Source organism: Pogona vitticeps, chromosome 2 (assembly GCF_051106095.1).
Source record: "Pogona vitticeps strain Pit_001003342236 chromosome 2, PviZW2.1, whole genome shotgun sequence".
Lineage (NCBI taxonomy): Eukaryota > Metazoa > Chordata > Lepidosauria > Squamata > Agamidae > Pogona > Pogona vitticeps.
This window is the reverse complement of record NC_135784.1, coordinates 279,179,726-279,207,114: the sequence shown is the minus strand read 5'-3', so window position 1 is coordinate 279,207,114 and position 27,389 is coordinate 279,179,726. Positions and strand designations below refer to the sequence as shown.

Sequence of the window (27,389 nt, the reverse complement as noted above, 5' to 3'; positions counted from 1 at the left end):
GAGCCTCTTATTTTAGTTCTAATTAGATACATGTCACAACTGTTAACGTGTTAAATATTATAACATCTGATCTTGTTGGTTCCTCACACCAATGGAAACTTAATTTTTAAAGCTGGCAAAAGCCCACTGACATCATTATATAAGTAAATATACGAGAAATCATCTCAGGTTCACCAAAGAGATTTATTGGAATGGATTTCTCATACTCACTGATGAAGTCATGGTTACTGTAGCTAGGAAATATTTGAAAAACAGACTGTACATTTCTGGTACCATGTTCTTCCATTTCCCATTAAGTTTATACAGTTGTAGTGAAATTACATCTTACAGATTCTTACACTGTGCAATACATTTCCTTCAGAAGTAACAGATTTTGAGTCTCAGAAACAGTGCTCTGTTACATCAGATACATCCTCTTAATCTAAGAAAGAAGGCACAGTTCAGAGAAAGCTAAAATGCAATTGTAGATACATTCACTAGGCAGCTACTGAATTCTATGTGGCTTACTGTGAAACTGAAGGGTTGCTAGCAGCTGGAACAGCTAACAACTGAAAAGCTAAAGAACTGTAAGAAACTTGATAAGTGCTACTCTGCCAATAGAAAAGGTGCTTCAGTTGCAGAATGGCCCTTTCTCTCTTGGAGGTTTCAGGGGTATGAATAGGGAGACCCAAATGGGCCACACCTGAGTGTTTTTAAAACACCTGGATATTCAGAGTCTCCTGCCTTTACTTCTTATATTCAGAGCCTCCAGCCTTTACTTCTTGTTTTCCTGTCCCCTATAATATCCTCCAAATCTTGTCAGTGGAGGCAAAATAACTTTCCTCTCTCCATTAAATTCTTAGTGCAGTCTGAATTCTTGAAATTAGTTCAAGAGGACTAGAGGATGAAGAACTTTCTCTACATTTTGTGAATTGGACTTAATGAAATGTTAACGTGTGCTTTAAAATCTTAAATTTCACATAAATTCATATGGCTAAGAGTACTTTTCATAAAGATGATATTACATAATTGTAATTTATTATAATTAAGCTTGTGATTAACAAATTCTGTCCCTAGCACTGTATCTTTTCATTTATTATCAGGTATCCATTAATAGAGTTGGTTTAGTACATATGATATTGCTAATAATTTAAGCTACAACTTTAGATTTGAATTTCTCTTTGTTGAAGAGTTCTTTCAGTTGCTGTTCAGTTGTTGCTTCTTTCTGCTGTATCAGCTCTTTATCTCCTTTGGTCACTCCCCAGTTATCTGGATGTGACAGTGATGGACAATACGGGCGGCCAGAAGCAGGCAGCAGATTCTCCCAGTACTCTTTCCTAGCTCTAGGTACAAAGAAACAAATCCTACTGTATTAATCATCTTACAAAATATATTATTCTGACAGTCAACAAATTGTCATTTGTTGCCCAGAGACCTTTGGGTAGTGTGGGCGGCATATAAATAAAATAAAATAAAAAATAAATAAAAGATTGCTGGTTCTAAGGCCCGTATTGATTAACTGATTTTAGGCTTTCTGGGATACAGCCAGCATGTCACTAGAAATGTCTTTAGTTGTTGAAACTAATGAATCCAGTACAGACTGAATTAAAGCAAAACCATTCTGAACTTAAAACACACACTTATTACAAATTGTGGTGTTGGTTGAGTGAGGTTTCAAGACCTTCCACAAGCTTCACAATTATGTTCCAGGCTATGTGGATCATTTTTCTGAATTGTTTTAGCTGCAATAAGGACAATAGCACACAGTAGTCTTCTGTAGCTCTTCCGATACTTTCCATACCTCTATTGTATTGGATTGCAGTGACACAATATATATACAATGGTGCCTCTCACACAACGATGTTAATTGGTTCCAAAAAAAATCAACGTTGTGCGAAACATCGTTCTGTGAAACACCATTTCCCATAGGAATGAATTGAAAACCAGTTAATCCGTTCCAATTGGAACAGATTGCCGTCTTTAAGTGAAAAAACCCATAGGAAACATCGCTGAGTGAAACAATGTTTCCTCCATTGGAATGTATTGAAGCCGACTCAATACATTTCAATGGCTTTGCGAAGTCCTTTTTCGCTCCTGTAAAAGTGCCTTACAGTGTTTGGAACAGGTTTTAAATGCTTGCAATCATTAGCCCACCTCCTGAACCCTATGCAAACTTAATTTGATGTTGTTCTGAGTCGTCCTTAATTTTTAGTGATTTTTTAAATTTTCTCTCATTGGAATGTATTGAACTTTCCATCCAATGCATTCCAATGAGAGAAAATTCAAAAAATCATCAAAAATTAAGGACGACTCAGAACAACACCAAATTAAGTTTGCATAGGGTTCAGGAGGTGGGCTAACGATTGCAAGCATTTAAAACCTGTTCCAAACATTGTAAGGCACTTTTAAATGAGCGAAAATGGACATTGGAAAGGGCTCTTTGATCTCCGTTTTCCTGCTTTTGAAGCTCTTTCCGATGTCCGTTTTCGCTCATTTAAAAGTGCCTTACAATGTTTGGAACAGGTTTTAAATGCTTGCAATCGTTAGCCCACCTCCTGAATCCTATGCACACTTAATTTGGTGTTGTTCTGAGTCGTCCTTAATTTTTGGTGATTTTTTGTTTTCCCTATTTAAATGCATTGAACTGTCCATTCAATTGATTTAAATGGGGAAAATAAAAAAATCACAAAAAATTAATGAAGACTCAGAACAAAACCAAATTAAGTTTGCACATGTTTCACAAGGTGCACCATGGAATCCAAGCATTTAAAACAGGTTTCAAACATTTTAAGACACTTTTAAATGAGCAAAAAGGGACATCATTAAGTGAAATTCCCCCATAGAGAACATCGTTAAACGATGGGGGAAATTCCTCAAAAAAAAAAACCATCGCTGTGTGAATTCATCGTCGTATGAAGCAATCGTTGTGTGAGGCACCACTGTACTGGTATTAATGTCTCAAGCACTTTTAGCAGCAGTGATCTATTTCCTCCTCTTTGAATTGATGTGGGGCTGGCTACCCACTGTTGCCGGTTTATTTTCTCTCTGTCCTCAACGGTCCATTTATGCCTTCAATTTTTTAAAAAAATAATCATTTATTGATATATCAATATATATCTAAGGGTTTTTCTGTTTTAAGAAGAGTCCTCCATTGCACCAGTTCATCCTGCAGGAACACATTGTGCACAATGGACACTGGACCACTGTATGTCACGGTATATCCATTGGACACAGGAACAGAGAAATCAAGCCAAACGAGCATCAGCTATCTAAAAACCTAGACATATGTTCATCCAAATATAAATTTATGGGCCACAAATACAAAAAAGGCACACTCTTGGCATTAAGGGCAGGCAGTTAGGAAGGGGTGACTGTACATCTTTTTTCCCCACGTGGCCAGTAATGATGACCACCCTTCATTTGATGTGTTGTTAATATGGATTTTTTTTTTAAAAAATCCAGGCTGTAATGTACTTTTAGCAATGTATTTAATGTGCCAGACAGGACAGTGGGAAAATATGCAAGTGGCAGTAATCATGGCAACCTTACAGCCTTCACCTCAGAAAAGACACAGGGCAGGTCATGCACATAAGCCAGGGGTGGGCAACGTAATTTCTTTAGAGGAGGGCCACATGAAAAATCTGAACTGTGTTCAGGGGCAGAACCAACTTTACTTAAAAATAAAATGAAACAGAGATGTTATGATTGTTTTTATTTTAAACTTGTTAATCTTCGCAAATACCAAAGAGGGTTTTTTTTGCGGTATGTTAAAGATAAGCAACTGATCAACTTTAGACAAAAAGCTATAAATGGTTTTGATGATCATGGCCACTGGTCCCATCACCCCCTGGCAAATAGAAGGGGAAGATATGGAGGTAGTGACAGATTTTACTTTCTTGGGCTCCATGATCACTGCAGATGGTGACAGCAGCTACAAAATCAAAAGATGCCTGCTTCTTCGGAGGAAAGCAATGACAAACCTAGACAGCATCTTAAAAAGCAGAGAAATCACCTTGCTGACAAAGGTCCGTATAGTCAAAGCTATGGCTTTTCCAGTAGCGATGTATGGAAGTGAGAGCTGGACCATAAAGAATGCTGACCACCGAAGAACTTTTGCTTTTGAACTGTGGAGCTGAAGGAGACTCTTGAGAGTCCCCTGGACTGCAAAGAAATCAACCCTGAGTGTTCACTGGAAGGACAGATCCTGAAGCTGAGGCTCCAGTACTTAGGCATTCTCATGAGAAGAGAAGATTCCCTGGAAAAGACCTTGATGTTGGGAAAGTGTGAGTGCAAGAGGATAAGGGACGACAGAGGATGAGATGGTTGGACAGTGTCATCGAAGCTATCAACAGGAATTTGACCCAACTCCGGGAGGCAGTAGAAGACAGTGCTCTGGTCCATGGGGTCATGAAGAGTCGGACATGACTTAACGACTAAACAACAAAAATTCAGATTGAATTCAATCATCTCAGATTTATTATACACAGAAATGTTACCTAACATGTGATGAGAGCAGCAAATTTCAATGGGTCTTAAAACTGCATAACTGTTGGATAGAAGTTGCTCTAGAATGAGCTGGAGAAAATTTACGTTAATGAGAACTGATATTAATTTGATCTTAATTCCCATGCTGACTAATCAACTGATCTTTAATTTATATGCTGATGAAGATATTGCACTTTTCTTCTTGCTTTGCTCGTTTGGGATATCATTTCCTCTCCAAAAGTGCTAACACACATAGTTCTACTGTATATAATGTCACAGAGCTTACTACTTCTAGGTAATTTGCTGAGACAACAAATTTCTTAAAGGAAATATGTTTAGGGGGCTAGTTACATACCTGAGTTAAAAATATACTTACCTTGCTCTGACCCATGGTTTGGTATGCATGCTCAGCCCATTTCCCCAGCTGCCATGTTTTTCAGAAGCATGTGGCAAAAACCCTCTTTCAGGGGCCAGTTCCTCAGAAATGGCTCTGATGTGATATGGTTCAAACCCACAACATCCTCCAATATATCGGATCCCTAAGTCATAGGCCTCTCTTGCATATCTGTGTGCATCCCATCTGGTGAGAATCCTGGGCTCCAAAGCTACAATGATACACAATTATTTCAGCTCACTATGATATAAACATGCATGAGGGTTTGTAATAATAACATTTTCTATTTGCTACCCTCCATGTTTTTTCATGGTTTCTTCTGTTTTCTTTCTTAAAATAAAAAATCCATTACAGAGAAAAAGATGAAGTAGCTACACAATATGGCATTATTGCAAGCATTATGCATCATCTATCCAGAAGTGAAAGGCTTCAACAAAAAGGGCAAGATGGTTTGATACATTGTTTAGTGCTTCCTGTATATCATGTTCAACTGAAAGAAACAATCCCACTTGGGGGGGGGTAATCATCCAACTAACTCTCAGCTTCCTGTTCCAGGCTTTACCTAGGACTGCCAGCAGATAACTTCTCTTTCCATGCACAGGGTAGGAAAAGAGACAATTATCCAACCACAGCTGGGGCTCTCTGAGAGAGAGTGCTTTTTAATTCATTCCCTCTCATCTTCCCCTGGAAAACATGAAAATTTGTGAACCAGCACTTTCAGGATTTCGACACTCAACCTCCATCTCTGCAGAAGAAGGATGGAGGAGCAGGTGGAAATGCATCACCTTGTACTTCAACTGGGAAACTAGGCATTAGGAGCATGGCCACTATTGATTGTCTGTGGAAGGCAAGGATCAAAACTATGTTCCATCTGTAAAGTCCCCATACCTACCATTTACATCTCTACATCTGTAATGAAAATACACACATGCACACACACTTTTAAAAACATTTTGGTCTGTTGTCTGCTTACTGCTAATTTCACCTTTTAAGCATTAAGGGTAACTTCCCCACTGTGACTCAAAGCCCAAGCTCAGAAAATAAAGGTCAACTAATTGTATATGAAAGTGTATGTCCTCAAATACATATTTCAACAGAAGGAGAGACAAAAGACTTCTTAATATTTTTTCTAACAGAAATCACCTTTTCTGTCTACATTGGGAAAACAGGAGGATCTGTTATTATTACATTTTTATCCCACCTTTTTAATACTAAGTAGTGTTCGAGGCAACCTATAATCATAAAATGTAATGAAAATGCAGCCTTAATTATATTTCATAGAATCATAGCATAGGACTGCTTTTCTTCTTGGGATCTCCTGTTATGGGACCTTACTTATTATTGTTCAGAGTTTATTAAAATTGGCTTCCTTAAAATCCAGCATGCATATATGGTTATAGTCCACTTTTGCTTCCTCTGAAACCAAGAACCCAGGTAGAACATGGAAACTCACCCCCACTCCAAGAGTTCCCTTTACTATCACTTCATTCACCAGATCTTCTTGGTTAGAATCAAGTTAAGGATAGCCAATCCTCTAGTTCCTTCCTCAACTTTTTTGGGGAGAAAATTGTCAGCAACAAGTCAGGAATTTCTTGGAAGGGACAATCTTTGGAACAAGCTGCTGAAGTATGCCAGCCTCCTTCCCTCCTGATATTCAGGAAATTAGTGAAAAGAGAATTATACAATGCTGCTTTCAATTACATATTCCATGGATATTCTTAATATTAATTTTAATTGTTTGTTCTTGTCTTTTACATTAATTTTAGATCTATAGCGGTGAATTGCCATATTGATTGTAATGTGGGGTTGTGTGGAGTTCTAAATTTTAATCTGTAAATCACCCAGAGCAATGAGATATATATATGTCAGACCCTGCCTCCCAAAAGATATAAGGATAATTGAAACCTCCCATTACTACCACATCATATCTCTTTGAAATTCTTGATGTTTTCTTCTTCTTCTTGTTGTTGTTGCCTTGATTATATTAATCCAGATGCTCTCAATAGGACAACCCAGCTCCTTCTTGTGTATTTCTGTGCAGGAATATGCATGTTTGACATAAAATACAACTCTATTTCCCCTTCTATTCTTTCTGAAAGTTTATATCCTTCAATTGCCATACTGCAGTCATGGAAGTCATCCCATCAAGTTTTAGTTATCCCTAATGAAGTCATATTTACCCTTCTGAATTAAGATTTCCAGTTCTTCTTGTTTGTTTCCCATACTCATAGCATTTGTATATAGATACTGGAGACTGTGTGATTTGTGGCCTGATTTCCTTCTTATAGCTGATATATTGTGTTATCTTTCTCTCAACTTGATATTGATCAAAAGTAAAAACATTCAAGGCTTACCAAAGGGAAATTCTGGTAGATCAATAAAGCCTTGCTTCCCACAATCAGGTGTATGAAAAGCAAGTGGTTGTGACATCAAATGTGCTTTTAATTTTGCAGCTGCCAAGCCTTCCTTCATGAGTTTCAAAGTTTTGAGGCAAGTAGTTGGATCAAAATGGCAGTTTACTCCAACAATAGAAGCACCTAACAAATGAGAAGGAAAGTGTTCCGTAAATAAAAAATGAACTACAATTTAACATTCTAAATGTAATTGCTTGGCATGTATCTGACCCTTTTTAATGTTATGCTTTCTTTCTTGCTTTTGACATACACATATATGGACAGAAAAAAAAGGCAGAAAAGGTAAGATAATGTATCTGTAATGCTGGAAATGTAAGATCTTAGTACAAGTAGGATATAGTTCAGATGTCCTGCATTTTACAATATCTCTTCTAGCATTACAGACATGCATTATTATCTGGCTATCTCCTTATCTAGTTTAGAACACACAGATAGGGAAATCTCATTTCAGAGTTGATCTTGGTAGATCATGTCAGTTGTGGCTTCATGTCTTCAATATATCCAGGTTAATTTCAACATGGTATTAAAATGCCATGTTACTAAACATATTCAGAAAATAATAGCAATATCAAAACAATTTCAACATGGTATTAAAATGCCATGTTACTAAACATATTCAGAAAATAATAGTCAGCAATATCAAAACAATTCTTATATCTATAACTGAAAACTACTACTATATCAGGCTGGAGGCATTATACTACTGAAACACAGATAGGGAGAGATTATGAAATTGTACACCTGCTTGTTCATTTTTTTATACTGTTCATGGGGTATCTGCTACCACCACTAAGTATCTTGGCTTTTTTCTCTGGGACATGTTGGGGCTGAGATGGTCACACCAAGGAGGTGCATGGGGGCATGAAGAGGAAGGGGAAAGAGTGGGCCTATCAACCTGGCCATCACCAGCTGCTTCGGTAGCAACTCGGAGTTTCTCTGCAACTGACAGAGAGTGTCATGGGTGCCTCCGAAGACCTGGACCCGGAAGGGTTAACTGTGGCTGAAGAGAATGTGGAGAGATTAGAAACACATGAACCGCTCCCAGATTCTCCCTCCACAGCAGACAGGCTTAGGGGCAGGCTCCGGGAAAGACTCAGGACAAGAAGAGCAGAGGATTGCTCAAAGGCTTTCCATAGAGACCTACGCTCACCTACTCCTGAGTATTAGCAGAATAGAAAGCCTTCCAGCAGCTCAAGGAGCTATTTCATTATAAAATAGCTTCCAGTGAAGCCAGAAACTTCGTGGACGCAAAGAGTCAAACCTTGGCTGGCATCCACTCTTCTGGTATTGTGTTCCTGTCTCTGGATTCTGGACTTTGACCCTGGACTGTGTTGGTATTAGACTTCGGCTCTGGACTACGTTGGTGTTGGACTCTGAACCCTGGACTTTGACCCTGAGCTACACTGTGTATCGGACCCTGGACTTTGACACTGGACTTCCTGCTGTGAGTTGGTTTCTGGACTTTGGCTTTGCATTCTTGATAATTCTGACCCTGGACTGGCTTATCGGACTCTGGCTACTGTAACCCGCGGGAACGTGACAGAGAGGGACTCCCAGCCGGCCAGTCAAGGGCAGAGTGACTGACCCTTTTAGAAATCTGAAATCCCTCTGGACTGTCTGGTTTGCTGACAACAGTCTTCACAATACCTTTTGATGGAAATTTCTTGGGCATTTTGACAGATAAGGGATGCAAAAAAGGGTAAACAAAAGAGGGAAACACAAAAGAACATGAAACTTTTGTTAACACAAAGCATTCATGTTTAAAAGGTTCTCTTTGGGGAATCAATTAAAAACATGAAACCAAAGAGCCTTCATGTTTTGTTATGAATTTGCAATAACATGAAAATCCCATCATGGTGTGGCATAAAGAGCTCCATGCTACAATATGACGAAACAATATGTGGCTGCTAGAGGAACAGAAATGATGTTCCCATTGTGCTTCCCGTCTGCCTCCCTCTAACGATAGGGGCAGCCCTGTCAACTTCCCGTCATTCTACTTCTTCTTGTACAGACTATGCTTACTTTTGTTGAGTTATTGTCAGCTCATCTTAGACAGATGATACTTCCTTCCCCATAGGTCAGTAGGTGAGAAATACTGTTTAGTCTTACCAGCATTTACAAGTCGAACAGCACATTCTCCAGGGAGTATACCATGCATGTCTCCTTCTGGACCAATACATAGAGTAGCTGCAACTGGCATCCCAGATTCTTTTAAGGTTTCAACTGCCCACACAGCTTCTTCAACATGTTCAAAATACTGAAGCGTTAAATTGAAAATGGGGTATAATGAATACAGATGAAACACTGCAGCTGGTATAAAAATACAGATGAAAACCTAAAACTAATAACAGTTTTTAAAAATCAAACAAATATTTTGTACGGCTGTCTTTAGTTAAAAATTAAATTACTTTCAACCTCAGGGTAAACCACAACATATGTTTAAGCAACTAATTTTTCTATCCCCTTTCCCTATGCAGCCTCATATATACCCCCCACCAAGCATGCTTTTACTCCATCTAATGTTCAGTTTCTCCTGTTTCACAGAGCCTTCTTATAACATTCTAGAACTTTCCTAAAAATCCTGTACTCAGACCTGCTTTTTGAGGGGTACAGCAAGCTGTAAAACTTAAAGCCCCATTGTGTGAGCAGCGTTTCACTAGAACAAAATCTGGTAAGCTATGCTCTTGAACGTTAAACCTTTTTCTCAGAAACAAAAATGTGCACCCATCAAAGAGCATATACATTCTATATATTATGACAAATGAATTTCAGCTTTTCATTTTCAGAGCACAGATGCCGAAAGCAGCACCACTTCAGGCTTTCAGTGCCAACATTTATAAATTATTCAGTTATTTGATTTACCTCTGCAATTAAGAAGTCCACATTCTTTTTGATAAAAATGTCAAGCTGCTTTCGAAATATTGCTTTCACTTCGACTTCACTCTTACTGCTTAAATATGAAGGTGTTTGACTGACACCTCCCGCCACCAAAGCATCCCCTTCTTGAGCCACTTCTTTTGCGATGTCACAAGCAGCTTCATTCACTTTCTGGCCCTAAAAATATGGAAGTACTATTGGTGAGAATTTATACTATGTGATTATCCCACTCTTATTGCAGGGGGCAAACTCAATTAAAAGTGCATATACTGTATTTAGCTGATGTGCTTCATACTTTATCAATCTGCATAGTACAATGTGCTTCATATTTTATCAATCTGCATAGTACAATGTCATAAAGAAAGGGGCAATGTTCAGTAACAGAACAGTGAAAAAGGTTTGGTGGATAATGCTTCTGATTTATGTGTGCTGACCAAAGTCTTGTGAACCTTAACCCCTTCAGCCTAAATATGTAAACATGGCCCTTAAAGAAGCCTGCCACTTACATGCTTCATCTTTGTTCTTCATCAGGAATAGAAACGGCCTGGGGAACTGGCCAAATAGTTGAGTCTTGTGGTGCAAAGGTTAAACTGCTGTACTGCAGCCAAAACTGTGCTCACCACTCTGAGTTCAATCCCAGGCAGCTGGCGCAAGGTTGACTCAGCCTTCTCCTATCTTTCTGAGGTCAGTGAAATGAGTACCCAGCTTGCAAGGGACCAATGTGTTCCCTGCATAATTGTAAACTGCCCAGAGAGTGCTTTAAGCATTATGGAGTGGTATATAAGCAGCACACTTTGCTTTTATTGAGGTGCTGAATGCTACAATAAGAGAACATTTTGTTTTGACAACTTTAAAAGAGGGGTTAGCAAGATCACTCCTCTAGCTGTGGGCATGACTATTCTTGGACACAGGTCATTTAATTTAAGTATTTTTACTAGTTATTATCCCATTTGGGAGACAAAGTGCTAAAGCTCATTGGAGCAGCCCAGCATCAAAGTTGATTTGAAACTATTTATTTATTTATTTATTTATTTATTTATTTATTTATTTATTTATTTATTTATTTATTTATTTATTTATTTTTAACTTATATGCTGCCCACACTACCCAAAGGTCTCTGGGCAGCTATTTCCTATTTTCTGTCATAGATTCTGAAACTACCTTGTTCATCTTGGCTGACAACCAAAGCAAGGAGATAATTACAAGAGTGGAGTGTCTTGACATTTCACAGGCTGCAATACAACTGACTGTAACATATTTTCTGATTATTGATCTGGGCTAAGAACCTGACATACTGCATTGCTGGTTTCAGAAAATGATGTTGGGAAGCTCCTGATCCATCAATATGGCATGATATTTCTCATGTTATACCTATACGAGATGGCTAAGAAGAAATTGTTCATGCATTTGGTAACTCGTATCTTTAATATTCTGAGATACCTGCCTCTATTTTTTTTTTTTTTGCCTATTCTACGTGAAGCATGGATGTTCTGACAGGCACCTGGAAATTAATGTATTTTTGATGGCCTTACACTCCCCTTTAGAGATCAGGTTTACAACCTATGAGTGCTACTGGACTAACTTCTACTCAAACAGTCTTCTGTAGTGCTTGACATGAACATTGCTGTATCTCAACTGCAGCCCCTCAAGGACAAGAAAATTTAGATAGCACCATGCATGTTTTGATAACTTGAAGGCTAGGCAAGTGCAATACAGTGGTGCCTCGCTTAGTAACGTTAATCCATTCTGGAAAAAATGTTAAGCGATTTCATCGCTAAGCGATATTAAAAAGCCTATAGAAACACATTAAAACGTGATTAATGTGTTCCTATGGGCTAAAATCTAACCTTTAAGTGAAGATCCTCCATAGGGGCAGCCATTTTTGGTGCCTCTAAAGCAAGGAAACATAGTGGGCAGCCATTTTGTTTTCCTGGCGGCTATTTTGAAACCGCCGATCAGCTATTAAAAAAGGGTCACTTTGCCATGATTGCTTCCCCACGATCATCGCAAAGCAAAAAAACCCCATAGGGACCATCGCAAAGTGATTGCTTTTGCGATTGCAAAAACTCCGTCGCTAAGCAATTTCGTCGCTCAACGGAGCAATCATTAAGCGAGGCACCACTGTATATTGAACTTCCATGTTGTTTCATAGCTAAGGTCCCAAATACGCATAATAATAATTTGAAGACTAGGTGCATTTCAAACATAAGCAGAGGGCAGGTGCAAGATTCTCAATACAGACTAATATAATTTTGGAACTAGAAGGGATTTAATCTAACCTGCTGCTCAGTGCAATAATTTTACAACTGCAAGCTTTCTGATAGACTCTAAAAAAAAATCTCCAGCAAATAACAATCCACTATTGCCTTAGGCAGTGTGTTACAGTGTCATGGAGCTCTTGCCCTTAGGAAATTTTCCCTAATTCCCCCCCATCTGCTTCCTTACTATTAATACCCACCATCTTCAGTAGTAGATTCTAAAGCAAAAGAGTACAGTTGAGCTCCATCTTTTATATGACAAGACTTCAGTTAATGAATACAACAGTGCACTCCTCTACTCCTCGTTTGACACATCCATTTATTTCAACTATTCCTCAAATGACTTCGATTCGATACAGATACAATAGACAATGTCTTCTGAAGTCAGATATTTGTTTATATATTAGTTAAAATTTTATTCCACCTTTCCTCAAATGAGTTCAAGGTGATATATGTTGATCTTTTCATCCTAACTTTATGTTAATGACAATACTGTGAGACAGGTCAGGCTGACAGGCCAAGGTTACCCAGTTGGTTTCATGGATCACTGAGAACTCCAACTTGGATTTCTCACAGTTGCAGTCCAAGAGTCAATGACTATGACCACGTAACTCAGTATCAAAGCCCTGAGTAAGTATGATACATACTGTATGACATATACCCAAACACTAGGCAAGAGAGAATCTTGAGATATTTGTCTTATGATGTTTTTGAAGAAGCAGTATTGGTAAGAACTAGGCAATGCTTTGCAAATACTGAGAAAAAAAATGTTCGTATTCACCTTGGCAACATGTAAGGAGGGGCTATAAATTAAGGCCTAGAACAGTTAAATCAATATTGCTGGGTGCTGGATCTATTTTCTTTGTGGGATGTGTCGTTTAATTCAATGTTTCCTTCCTGTTATACCAGCACCTCTCAGAGCTATGGATAATTTGAGTCTTATATTATGAAGGAACAGCTGTGGATTCTAATATAGATCTCATGTTTGCATATGCTATTTTAAACATACCATAAAAGGCAGAGAAATTCTAATCCATTCTAATTCTGTAACACTGAAGTTCTAGGAAGTTGACATGTCAGTACTAAGAAACCATATACGAGGTATATATTAAAATAGCTGGTATATAATTGAATTGTGAAATATCACAGTTTAAAAATTTTAGGGCTGCAATCCTATGCATATTTTCCTAGGCATAAAGCCCACTGTAACCACTGGGTCTTCCTTCTATGTAGAATATACAGTATTAATGTAGCAAATCACCATGAGACTTTAGATTTTTGACTGTAAATGAAGACAAAATGTACACATAGATGCATTTCTGAAATCTCATATGCAATTAGAGGGGAAAGGGTTGGGATTTTTTTTTCTGATATTACATATTTTGGATATATAGGACAAAAAGAGCACTCAAAGTTCTCACTATGAATTTGTAATCATTTCCAACTTGTAAGAGGCAAAAAGAATCAAGAAAGATGTGGCTATGATAAACATTCCTTGTTTCTATTTTGGAGTCTAAATATTTCCTGAAAATAACTCCTACTGATCAGAATATAAATATGATTCCTCAGTTTACAAAGACACTCTGTTTTTCATGGCAAATTCAGTTTTAGTGCAGGAAATGATTCATGACTGATTACATGGGCAATCCTAGCCAAGTAAAAATGAAGAGCAAATTAATGTATTAAGAGTGATGCTTTCTGAACAGGGAAATTTTTCAGTCCCTTTTGCAAAGATGCCCCAACCTATCTTGGAGCAAGGAATGCCTCTCAGTCCTTGCAAAGGCATCTGCCACCCCACTCCTTCGGCTTAGTAGTAATAAGAAGTTGCAGGCAAGTGCCAAAAGGAAACTTAAAGATACCTAAGGAAAATTTAAAACATTAGAAATATTTAAGCTATTTCTCACTGATTGCCAATGAGAAGGCACTAAAAATTATGTCATGTGCCTTCCGCATGCATTACAAACAACAGGATTTCAGCAATATCAAATAACTTGAAAATTACAGTATTTGTGACAAATAAGAGCAGTAACATTAACCAGTGTTAATTTTCCACAAATATGGGATGTCTCTGTTTTGTGGACTGCAATTCAGGCAAGTTATTATTTTAGCATACTACATCTTGGTATACTTGTCTGCATGTTTTTTTTTGGGGGGGGGAATTAGGGCATATATAAAGATGCACCATATTTCTTTACTACAATCTGTCTACATGTCAAAAATATTGATAAAAAGTGGTTGAGTCTACTTACAGAAATTTTATCAGCTACATAGTTTCCCCTGTTCTCTAATTTGTCATCACTGGCATAAAATGTGAATGTCTGTAAAACATTTGCTCCAGCCCTGAGGAATTCTCGATGCAGCTGGCGAACTGCAAAATGTTTAAACAAAACAGAGTCAAATGTAATGTTAGCATTTTGAAAGCAACTCCTTCTATATCAAATGTTCTCACCGTGCACCATGTTATGGCTTAACATCATAGTTTTAATTGGATCTAAGGTTGTATTCTTTAAAAAAAACAAAAACCACTCCGTGTTTTGACAGTTAGAAATCCTTCTGCTAGTCTGCAAGTATTACATGGCTAATGCAAACAGTATGCGAGATAGTTAAAGTATTTTGTACTGATGTCTAGATAGAGATTCTTAAATTTGCACTGTATGTTCCATGCTCACCTCTCCTAACAAGGTACCTAAAGCAAGCACAGATCATTGTTTCCTGTCCTTTTTTTCCAGTTTGTGAAACTGGAATAATTCTGACTTAATTCAGTGTTGAGAAAATTCTGTAAATGAAACGCACTATATAAATGATTGTTTGATGAAGAACATAAGGTGAAACACAAGTGTTTTCTTGCAGACATACTGTAATTGCTTTCACCAGCAGAAATGAATGCAGGGCAATGCCATCTCCACCGTGCATACCCTTACATTTGCTCTGGAGGCCTGGTTACTCTCTGGAGCACATACAAAGACAGGGTCTGAATGCTGTAAGGTGAGAGATAGGGAGAGAGTACCATCATTTATTTCTTCCTCTTTCACTCACATTGTTGATTTCCAGCCTCTGTAAGTATATCTGAGGCTTAATATTTTGTATTTTTGGTCTCTATTTCAGTTGAAATTTTTGGTTCAATATGTAAGAATATATTCAGTGGGGGATGTATCAAGACATATATCCCTCTCTAGCAAGAAGCAACTATTTATACATTCTGATAATGTAGTAGTGTCATATGCACAAATAGGTCTCTATAGTATCACTAAATATGCATTTCTACTGCTTGAAATAAAAAAAAGGCATCATTCCAAATAAATGTCCTTGAAACTGTTTACGTCAGAGTAGTTATCCTGGATTTCACAACATGTTTACAGTGCAGTTGATGTCATCTATTGCACAATAACTGAACTCATATTGCCCAATTATAAGATTCTTGGATTTCTTATAGAGTCTCAAGGTCACTTTATTTCCCCACTTACAAGTACTGATCCATACAATGTCACCCAAAAGTGATTTAGAGCAGTATCTGTTTCACTCTTGAAAGGAACGTTTGCATGACTAAGCTATGGATATTTCATAGTGTTTCAGAGCTTCAAAGCATTTGTTTACTACATTTTAAAAATCCTGCTTGACTCTGAAGAAGTTTAGGCTGTGCATGGAAAGCCACATGGTGGGCAAGAAGAATGACACTAGGCTTGATTTTCTCTCCATCATACTGTGCGGTAGAGATAGTTTTTAAGGTATAATTTTTTGGCAAATGATATGGAGTTACTATTGAAAATAGTACTAGCTGATGTAGCACTTGTGGACATGAGAAAGCAACGATACTTAAGAGATCATGAGTTTGGGGAGGATCTTGTGTTCAAATGCTTATGGACCCCTTCAGACACAGGATAATAAACAGTGTACATTATTGCCTTATGTTTAAGCTTTCCTGAAAATGGAGGGGGGGAGCAAGAATATTCAAAATTCCACATCAAAGCAACAAGTAAATATAATTGATTAACAGCGCTGTGAATTCTAAAATAAATAGGTACAGATGAAGATTAAGTGCACTTATATACTAATAAAATGTGCAACATTTATATAAGCACTATTCCGTGATATATAGGGTGTGTCCAGAAGCCTCAGTTTAAGTAAAAAAAAACATGACTCACTGACAGAAGTTGAACTTGAGTTAGGTGCAGCTGATTTGTTCCATTGATTTCAAAGGGATGCAGAACTGAAATCTATACAAAATCACTCATATGTAAATCCCAGGGTGTTCGATTAGACTTACACCCTTGTGAATGTGAATATTATTACTGCAACCTAAACCCTAAATCCAATTGTTAATCCCTGTCAGAGTAAATCCACTAAATCAATTTCTGGATGGTGACTCAACACTTTGGTAGGTTCTAACACATACAGTATTGGTTAATTTTGATTATCTTTTGGATTTAGTTCTAAAAGTACAATCCTATGCATATCTATATAGAAATAAACTCATCTGAGGTGAATTAGATTTACTCCAAAGGAAGTCAACATAGAATTTCAGCCTAAGCTTGATTAACATTAGCTAACTGAGAATATGCAGTAAGCATTATATGTGTTACAAATTAGACTTGCCTGCTTCTGGGTGTTCTACAGCAGCCTCTGGAGTCCATGGTCCAGCTTTTACATAGCCCCTCTTTTCAAGAGCAAATACAAATCCTCCATCACCAATCACAATTTCTCCAGCATCTAGGCGCTCTAGAATACCCTAAAATTACAACGATAAAAGAGTTCAAAAATTTGTATGATCTTTAGAATAATGGACTGATACAATAACTGAATAACTGATTTATACCACAAAGTTATACTTAGCCCCGTTCTTTTTTCCATTTTGACTCTAAACACATATTATTTAAAACTATGCTGCTTTCAGTGTCTCCGTCTAATGTTAGTCATGTAAACCTTGTAAGCTGATTTTTTCCAAAAATTGCAATGTGAGAAACAAGGTACTATTCTTTATCCTTGGGTGTACAAATAACATGTTGTGTGGATAATTTAAATCCATGGGGTAACAAACATGCAGCCATTTCTCTCTTGCTTTATTATCCCAATTGCCTCTTGCTAAATGGGCTATTGGCTGAAATCCTACTCCTTAAGTTATGTCACATAAGGCTCATGATACCATCAGCCACAGTGTTTTATTTCTTAGAAACCACTGCAGCTGATGACATTGTCAGCCTTACACAGTAAGGAACAGGTTATACCACAATCAGATAGGTCATCCTTATTTAGTGTTGATATAAAATATTTTGATTTAGCAGTACCTTCTGAATAAGTCTGCAACAGTCTGCTGGTGAATTACTCTGAGGAAAGCAATTATCACTGTTTTAACAACATTTAAATCTTTGTGCTTAAATTCTTGAGATTCTTGTCCTTAGTTATACACACTGATAAAGACATAAAAACCCTGCTGCGGTCTTAGACCTTTGCAATCCTTAACGCATATATGTAAGCATCAAGTCATTTTATCATGCATATCACACTTACAAGGAATGGAATCAAATACTAATGGAAACTTTAATTTTTGGCCAGTGGGGCCTCGAATACAGATGTTAATGCGTTCCGCAAAAAAAAATCGCTATTTGATTTCATCGCTATTCAAAACGCGGGTTCCCATTGAAATGCATTGAAAGCCGGCTAATCCGTTCCAATAGGAACAAATTGCCGTCGCTATTCAAAAATCTCCATGGGAAACATCGCTAATCAAAACGCGGTTCCCCCATTGAAATGCATTGAAACCTATTCAATCATCTCAATGGAGGGAAAAAATCAACAAAATCAGAACAAAGCCAGCCAGTGAGGGAGCGAGGAAGGAGGAGGAAGCCAGCCAGCCAGCCAACCCAGAAGGAGTGTCACGGCCGCCCGGCCGCCCCTGCCTGGGGGTGCCCGGCGGTTCCCTTTGTTCTTCTCCTCCCTCGACCCCCAGCGCTGCCAGGAGGAGCCGGAGGAGGCCCGGCCTGGCGGCCAGGAGATGGGTGGCCGCTGCCGCCCCGGGAGGAACAAGCCGGCCGAAGCGGCGCTCGCTGCAAGCCTGGGGATGAGCGCCCGCTGCCTCCTCGGAGGAGGAAGAGGAGGAGATGGAGCGGGAGATGGGGAGCCAGGCGCACGGCCACGCCAGGGCCCTTTCCCTTCCCCCGCCGCCACCCCGGGAGGAGCGAGCCGGACGAAGCGCCGCTCGCTCCTGGCCTGGGGATGAGCGCCCACCGCCTCCTCGGAGGAGGAAAAGGAGGAGGTGAAGTGGGAGACGGGGAGCCAGGCGCACAGCCGCGCCAGGGCCCTTTCCCTTCCCCCACCCGGCAACAGGCCCCCCCAGCACCAGGGCCCCGCTCGCCCACCCTCCCAAGCTCTCGACCCACAGCCCTCAGCCCCTGGGGGCCAGTGAGTGCAAGAACATTTTAAAAATACTGTACTGTATTGTAGCGAACACGAGGCTGTTTAAACTATCGCTAATCGAAAATCGCCCATAGGGACCATCGCTAATAGAAGCGCAAAAATGCCCTAAAAAACTAATCGCTATTCGATTTTATCGCTATTCAAACTGCTCGCTATTCGAGGCACCACTGTAGTATCTTTATGTCCAGAGCAATTTGAAACAAGGGTATTTTAAGAATTACAGTAGGACCCTGCTATCCACAGGATTACTATCTGCAGATTCACTTATTTGTTGCCTGAAAATATTAATTAAAAAAAAAGAAATATGTATTTATATGTATTTTCATGATGTATTTACCAGAATTAGCCACTAGTAGGAGCCATAGACCATGCTATGTATAACACTTGTTATTTCTGCATTTTTCAGCATCCATGGGGGACTTGGTACCATGCATACTGTGCTCCTACTGTACTCACCAGTTTTTAATTTGACTGGGTACTGAAACAAGTCTCATCTAAGAAGATTACTAGCACCCTAAAATATTAAAACATCATCATCTGCACCCTCCATTACACTGCACAACTGTCTTGGCTGGTTGAAAAGTCTACCTGCTTAGATACTGGGGCCCCATGACAGTAGTTTAGTGAATTAGGTTATTCAAAAAAGAAAGGAAGGAAACTTTAAGGTGCATGCCCTTCACACAGGGCTCCTCCTCCTCCACACACCCACAGTAATAATTTGCACTCCTTTGGTTCCAGTTGCGACAGAACCCTGTGCAGGGAGGCAAAGTCACAGGGGCAAAGTTGTGCACGTGATGGGCAGAGCACCGCCCAGAGGGGCTGAAAATTAGAGAGAACATTGGAAGAAAGGAAACTCATTAACGGACTTCTATTTGTCTGTCCACAACATAGGATAGACATGCTGGAAATGAAATGCAAAAGCTTTTTATAAAAGTTCCCAGAGGTGATTTTTACTCAGCTCAAGCAATCTTGGCTACTTACAAGCCACATTCTGCAGTGTATTAATCTGACTTCGCTTGCATGATTAGACAGACTTGAATTTATCCATGCCTGTATACTGGGTTCTATTTCAAGTCAGATCTCTGGCTCACCCAACTCAGTGCTCCCTACTCCACAATGACTAGCAACAATGGTCAAATGTTCTAAACAAGAGTCTTTCCCATTAGGATCTAGAGATACAAGGGATTGAATTCAGGACTGTCTAGATGTGAAACACATGTTTTACTATGACAATATTGTGCTTCCCTCATCCAAGTATCCATCTGAGCTCCTTCTTTGCATTTTGACTGACAGGTTCTGTGCAAATGTAAGTTGTTTCACAAGAGAGCGTGTAGGGTGTTTCATTAAGATATTGTCTGAGCATTCAACGTTAGACATTTTTTAAAAGTCTGCTGAAGAGTTTATCCAAAATCCTGGCTATAATATGCTTCAGAAACATAAAAAGGGTTATCTAAATCAGAATCTTATGCAATTGTTCTAATTTCAGCAAACTTTGTTTAGTGTTTTTAATTTGTTGTCTATTATGTCATTGTGTTGTAAACCACCCAGAGTGGCCTTGGTAGCTAGATGAGCTGTATAAAAGTCAAATAAAAAATACATTATAAGTAAAGAAATACTTTGGGAGATTATAAGTAAATAAATACTTTGGGAAAATGATCACAGCACAAGTTCAAACAGACACACCCCAGCAATCTCAATCAGTAGTTATAGATTTGACAAAATGAAAGTATCTGGGGTGTGGAAAAATATGTCAGAATGAGGGATCCAACCGGTGTTCCTTGCCTGATTTTTCTCCACAGTGTTTAAAACTACATTGTTCAGAGATCAGCATCATTGTGGTGCCAATTTCGACGTTTAAATTCGTGATGCAGAAGTTCGACAAATCACCTTTCATCTGTTCCAATTCCTCATAGTCTATCTGGTACAGACATTAACCCCCCTAGTCGTTCCTCACGTTACTTAACAAGATCTATTGATCAGAGAGACTCGTTTCTCCGCGTTACATTCACAGGACAGAAGTGGCCACCTCGCTGCCTGCCAAATTTGCCACTAGCAACGGGGAGCTTGACAGTTAATCGGCGGCAGCTCTATACTAAGACCAGCATGTCTATAGACTTCTCTTCAGAGCAAAATCAAGCAAGGAAAGTCCCAACCGATCGTTTACCTTCTTGTTTTTCGCCGCCCCTCCAATAGGTGCCATGATATATACCCTGCGGGCGCTGGCACGCTTGGCTCCTCCGCGCTGTATTGGCGACCACGTAAAACAGGCCAAGACAACCTCGGCCCTAGAACAGAGGCATAGACTGTGGTGACGAGCCAATCGTGCATTTTATATACCCCTTGAAGGGGTGGGCGGATGCTGAGGCCGACGCTGATTGGGGGGACAGGCGTCACTTTACCACGCCCTGCAAATAGGGCAGCCTGTTTTTAATTTAGCAACGGTAGTCCGAAGTTTGCTTAAAGGCCGCGGGGCGATAAGGCCAGGGTCTCTGTGTGGGCTCTTGTTGCGTAAATCTAAGACCTTGCGCGCGCTCTCGCTCTCTTGCAGGAAAACCTAGCCACAAATTACGTAAACTGGAGGAAGGGGATAAATATCGGACTGAAGTCTGATTCCACTCCTCAGGGGATTCCCCCAAAGCTCTTGGGGTTTCACAGGGTTGAAAAGGCGTTTTCCAGTGCGCTACGAAACTAAATGGCACACACTTTTTTGGTCTGAGAACGATATATTACATTTGAAAACCCATGCCCCATAAGGTAAAGTAGAAGTCCACCAGCTTAGTTAAGGAGCCACATAAATTATGGTTTACAGAAAGCCCAGAAACGTGTTGAAGGCACAACAGACACGCGCGAAGTTTTTGTTACAACCGCACCTGGCTGTTCCGCTGGAACTTATTACAGGAAAGCAAGTGGGTTTTGCAGCCCACCAGATAACGCTACAGGAGGTAAAATTAGATTTTAAATCAACTAACATGCATGCATGAGGACGGGGTGGGAGACGAATGCATTGGTAAAAGATACAGCATTGGGGGTTGTGTGTAGTTTCTGTAACGTCTTGTCACCCTCCCTCATAATGTCGGGTCTCATGGCTACCTTGGCATTTTCTCTCTCACCCCTGACTTCGCCTCAGGGCAATACCACGTCGTCCCTCATTTCGCCTCATCGCTCTTTTTCCTCACGCTGACTGAAGCTTCCCTTTTCATTTTTTTTTTCAGAAAGCAGCCCGCCCGCTGTTCGGAGCTACAGTAAATGTTAATATGGTGGCTCGAGGCAATTCGCGAGTTCTTTTCCAAGAACTGTCCCCTCCCCTCTCTGAGGGAGCCAGAATGGACCCCTTTTACCCGCTCCCTCGCCTCCGAGGGGCGTTTCTAGTTCCTTGTACTGTAATGAGAGGAGTGGCTGCGGGGTCAGCGCGGCTTGTATTCCCTAAACGGGGACAGGGGAAACTTCGTCTTCGGGCGGCATCTTAATTTGCTGCGAGCCACCCCCGGCGTCGACCAAGGAGAAGCCATGCTCCGAGCAGCCCTAAGATCGCTTCCCTCAAGGCGGAGGGGCGGACAGGCGGCTTTTGCACCCGCTGCTCGGCTCTTTGCCGGCGGCCCGACCACTGAGAGGTGGTGAGTCCAGCTTCAGGCTCTGCCTCCTATTGCAGGCTGTGTATTCTCGAGCCTGTTTTCCAAACAGGAATGGCAGGGTTACCCCTTCCCGTCGTCGAAAATAAAGCCCCCCCCATCCCCTTAGACGTTACGATATGCGGTGGTCGCGTGTCGACTTGTCTCGCGATCGCCACGGTGTTGTGCTCGTTGAATTAAGCTACTCGAATCTGCAAGCCCCCAAGCCAAAAGCTGAGAGGTTTGGAGTGTCCCTGAAATGTGGACGATGAGGCTAAATTGACTTCAAAGGGCTAGTTTCTTGGTCTGGCAATCATGTATCCTGTAAGTAAACACATAGCTAGATCTTTGCATTTATTTGTACCTCAACAAATTTAATATAAGGTCTAGGTAAGCGGAGGTCAAATTTAAAATTAATCCATTTAATTTAATTTAATTTTTTGCTTTGCCTGATCTCCAAAATATTTAAAGTGTCTTACTTTGCCACCCAGCTCACAACAATCTTCTGAAGTAAATCAGAGCAGAGAGGTAGAGATGGAGCTACAGTGGTGCCTCGCTAGACGATGATAATCCGTTCCACTGAAATCGCTGTTTAGTGAAATCATTGTCTAAGCGAAAAGCATTTCCCCATTGGAATGCATTGAAACCTGTTTAATGTGTTCCAATGGGGAAGAATCGTCATTGTCTAGCGAAGATCAGCCATAGGAAAGCCGCTTTGCGAACCACCAATCAGCTGTTTAAATAGCTGTCTTGCGAAGCTTAGGTCCCGAAAACACCCGTTTTGTGAGTACGGAGGGAGCTGTCAAAATCGTTGCCTAGCGAAAATTGGTTTGCGAAGCAGGGACCAAACATTGTCCAGCGAAATTCCCCCATAGGAATCACTGTTTTGCGAATCGCTATAGCGATCGCAAAAAGTCAATGTCTAGCGAAAAAACTGTCATGCGGGGTAACTGTCTAGCGAGGAACTACTGTATTATTATTCAAGAAGCTTTGTGGTCCCAGAGGGAGGTGGAAAAAATCTTATTGGCCTAAACCTGCAACACTATGCCAGATGGCTCGGTGGCATTACTTTTTCTAGGAGCCAAGAGTATTGGGCAGTAGTCCAATTCAGCAGTCCATATGGCAACTCAAAAAAATAGGGGTCCCCCAAACAAAAATATATTACTTTGAAACTGGACCTTGGATCAGCACCAAATTTGACACAGATGTAGCAGACAGTCTGCTCTTGCTCGGTGCCAAATTTGAGCACATTGGGGCATTCACACTTACTGAAAAATAGCTCTGACAATTGCTTTGTGTTTGGATGAGAAGTGGTTAACTGCTGAAAAAATGAGTCATTTCTGGATGTTCCCTTGTATAGTGTCACTTTGTGAATGGTGGTGGGTATCTCATAATCTTGACTGCTGCCGTTGGTGTTGTCAACATTCAGGCAGCCTTTTGCTATGTAAAGCTTGGCATCCTTTTTCCTGTTGGCAACATGGGCATGATATCTAGCAATATCAAGCTATTTCCTGGCATTTTGAATTGTGGGTACAGAAGCACAACATTGCCACATTCATAAAGTGGAGGTTTTTTAAATAATTGAATATGTTTCTTGGAGAGTGGCTATCAGTGAAACAAGAAACATGTGGGCATAGAGTATGATCACACTGGCATATAGCTCACATTTGGATTGCCTGTTGTGAGGTCTAGTGCAAGCTATTTTCTGGCAGTCACACAATGTGTGGGGAATTGCACTCCATCCCAACCCAATCCATGCTCAAGCTGGACATTTTTGGTCCAGTATAAGACTACTACATTTTTGGGCTAAAGTGATTCCCCAGCAGATGGAAGGGTTGCTTTAAGGGAGATTGCTCCTGGCAAAATGACTTTTTCCAATGTCATCAGACACACACCTTTCTTGCTTTCTGATTGCACCCTTTGTTCTCCAAAATATAGCATACAGTCTTTTTTGCCTTTATCCCACACTTAGAATGCATGTGTTCATGCATTCTAACTAGCAATTTGTATGAGATTTAGCAGAGAAAATTTTCTCGAGTTCCCTTTGAAGTTCATAGCACTTCAAACTCTTTGTGTGTAGATATGAAATGGCCTTCACTAAAATGGTTCATTCCATTTCCCACCCCATTTAACCCTCACATTGTCACCCTTCATCTATTGGTGCCACTGAAATTATTCCACCCTCTTCCTGCATTAATAACCCTCACTCATGGTTTGGAGATTATCAGAAGATGAAAAGACAGAATAGAAGTGTGACTACATTGCATTAAAAAATCTGGAGTAATTTCTGGATATTATTATCTTGATTCATGCTGTTTGTGTCATTGTTCACATTCTCATGGGACAGCTTCAGTTGAATTGGGTTGACTTGGTGCATGGAATCACACCATTCTTTAAATTGCCTTAAATAGACCCGGGTTGACATTTTGATCCAAACATGGATCAAAATATCCTTACTCCACCTGCCTTCTGTCCTTTTCCATTACTGTCTTACCTGAAGTTTATATTTTTCTGAACATTTCTACTGGGAGTTTCCTTTTTTAAAATTTGTTTATTTGAATATGCAAGCAGTTTTTTCCTCTCTTATTTTCCTAAGTGGCACAACGCTGTATCACTGTTGTAGTGTATTTCTATACAATTTAAACATCCCGCTCATGTCTTTTGACAATCTACTATTAAGTATAGACTGTCTTGTGGAATAGGCTGGCAAAGCTTGCGAATGCATTAATAAAGAAGGATGGGGTGGGTGGGAGCAAAAAAAAAAAAGTGAAGATAAAAGGAAAAAAGGGGGAGGGAAGGAGCTGGCATAGTTTTTGTATGGAGAAGCTAAAGTTACCAGATGGAAGGCAAACTACATATCAATAACAAGCCAGCAAGATTCCAGTGCCTATGTGATGTAGTACTGAAGTGGAATGGTTTATTTTAAAAAACTGAAGAGGGAAACAGTTTGTCCCAAGTGCGAGTGCCTCCTGCAGCAAAGTGCCACACTGCAACAAAGTGCAGGGTAAGAAGACACAGCAAGTGTAGCAGCTCTGCAAATTAAAGCTGAGAGAAAGAAGGATTTATGTGAGGAAAAGGAGGGAGAGAGAAGAGGCTGTGCAAGGAGGTAAGTGTATTCATTGTCTGTTCTGATCTACTGTAACTTTCAATTTCATATTCAGTATTTCCTTAAATATTTATTTATTTATTTATTTATTTATTTTATTTATATCCTGCCTATCTAGTCGCGGAGGACTACTCTAGGCGGCTTACAACAGAGATAAAATACTATAAAAATAAAACAACAAATTACAAAACAATTAAAGGTAGAAAGACAATGAAAGATAAGAAAATCAAAAGTAATCTGGTGAGAAGGCCTGCCGAAACATCCAGGTCTTTAGTAGATTCTTAAAAGTGCCCAGCGAGGGAGCTCCGCGAATACCAGGAGGTAAATTATTCCACAGGCGAGGAGCCACCGCCGAGAAGGCCCTATTTCTTGTTTTCTCTTTTCGGGCCTCCCTCGGCGTTAGGCTCCTCAGCCTCACCTCCTGGCTCGCCCGTGTGACCCGGGTAGAACTTGGTGGGAGAAGGCGTTCCGCCAGGTATCGAGGCCCTAAACCGTTTAGGGCTTTATACGTAAGCGTTAACACTTTGAAGTCGATGCGGAACCTGATGGGCAGCCAATGCAATGCGGCCAGAGTGGGCGAAATATGTTGGAACTTTTTCACTCCACTGAGTAATCTGGCCGCCGCATTCTGCACCACCTGTAATTTCCGCAGCAACCTCAAAGGAAGCCCCACGTAGAGCGCATTACAGTGGTCTAATCTTGAGATTACGAGCGCGTGTACTAAGATGGTGAGCGCCCCCACATCCAGGTAGGGCCGCAGCTGGGCTATCCGCCTAAGATGAAAAAAGGCGGTGCGGACCACCGACGCCACCTGTGACTCCATGGAGAGCACCGGGTCCAGATGGATCCCCAAGCTGCGTACCCCATCCTTTGCAGGGAGAGTCACCCCCCCAAAAGAGAGGGAGTTTCCCAAATCCCCGACTGTGGGGGGGCGGGGGCCCACCCTCAGTACTTCCGTCTTGTCCGGGTTCAGCCTAAGCCCGTTCTCCTGCATCCATTCCAGTATAGTCCCCAGGCAGCGCTGGAGGCACTTACCTTAAAGGTAGGGCTTAAACTAACCTGAGAGGGGTTTTTAAAGGGACAGCAAATAGGACACAGGGTTCAAGACAGGAGGAGATAAGAAATATTAGAAAGGGAGCAAGAAGTGGACAGGGAGCTGTTCCTGCAGAGAGTTACAGCTCAGGTCTACATTGAGTAGGACCAGAGTCTTCTCAAGAGTAGGAGCCCTAGCACAACAGGAACAGGATAAAAGAAAGGGGAAAACACACTTTAGTGCCTAACTAGACTGAAACTTAAAATCTAGATTTAAACTTTAAACTAGATTTAAACGCTGCCAAAATTCTAAAATTCTAAAGCCTGTAAGTTTAAACTTGAGGGGGATCAGTTTAGGATCTAAACACAAGACTAGTCCAAAAGTCAGTTGGAATTAAAAGGCAAGAGGTCAGTTTCCCAGAGAAACTGATCTCAGCTAACCCTTTCAGGAGTTGCAGATTTGATTAACGAGGTGCTACAGGCCCCAGGGAGCACTCTAATCAGGGCTCCATTGTAGAGAGTGCTGGGGATGAGGGAGCAGTGGTGGTGTATGTCGGCATCAATGACATGGAGAAATGTAGCCCTGAGGTCCTGGAGGCCAAATTTAGCTTGTTAGGGAGGAAGCTCAAAGCCAGGACCTCAAAGGTAGCATTCTCTCGGAAGTGCTACCTGTTCCACGCTCAGGGCCAGCTAGGCAGGCAGAATTCAGGGGTCTCAAAACGTGGATGAGATGGTGGTGTCAGGGGGAGAGGTTTAGATTCATTAGGCACTAGGGAAAGTTTTGGGACAAGCCAGCCCTTTACAAGAGGGACGGGCTTCACTTGA

The 27,389-nt window shown here is 40.5% G+C and overlaps 2 protein-coding genes across 2 annotated transcripts in view; one reads left to right on the top strand and one right to left on the bottom strand.

Moving 5' to 3' along the window:
• Nucleotides 1-164: 164 nt before the first annotated feature.
• Nucleotides 165-21,171, bottom strand: LOC110073962 (betaine--homocysteine S-methyltransferase 1). The gene is made up of 8 exons (XM_020783723.3): nucleotides 20,983-21,171; nucleotides 17,001-17,133; nucleotides 14,657-14,775; nucleotides 10,135-10,326; nucleotides 9,382-9,529; nucleotides 7,213-7,395; nucleotides 4,841-5,069; nucleotides 165-1,322 (listed from the first exon to the last, which is right to left on the bottom strand). Exons 1-8 carry the CDS (start codon nucleotides 21,016-21,018, stop codon nucleotides 1,130-1,132), a joined length of 1,233 nt encoding a protein of 410 aa, XP_020639382.1. The 5' UTR covers nucleotides 21,019-21,171; the 3' UTR covers nucleotides 165-1,129.
• A 1,020-nt stretch (nucleotides 21,172-22,191) lies between these two features.
• Nucleotides 22,192-27,389, top strand: part of DMGDH (dimethylglycine dehydrogenase) — a 51,024-nt gene continuing 45,826 nt past the window's right edge. Inside the window, exon 1 of the mRNA XM_020783720.3 lies at nucleotides 22,192-22,432. Coding sequence (XP_020639379.3) covers nucleotides 22,326-22,432 — 107 coding nt within the window. The 5' untranslated portion in view covers nucleotides 22,192-22,325. The remainder of the gene's footprint in view (nucleotides 22,433-27,389) is intronic.

Excerpts from the sequence above, each read along its gene's own strand:
- LOC110073962 (XM_020783723.3), bottom strand. The coding sequence starts at position 21,018 with ATGGCACCTATTGGAGGGGCGGCGAAAAACAAGAAG. Across the intron at positions 7,396-9,381 it reads TGTTCGACTTGTAAATGCTG|GTGCTTCTATTGTTGGAGTA; the intron begins GTAAGACTAAAC and ends CTCATTTGTTAG. Across the intron at positions 1,323-4,840 it reads AAACCATGGGTCAGAGCAAG|AGCTAGGAAAGAGTACTGGG; the intron begins GTAAGTATATTT and ends CTTTGTACCTAG.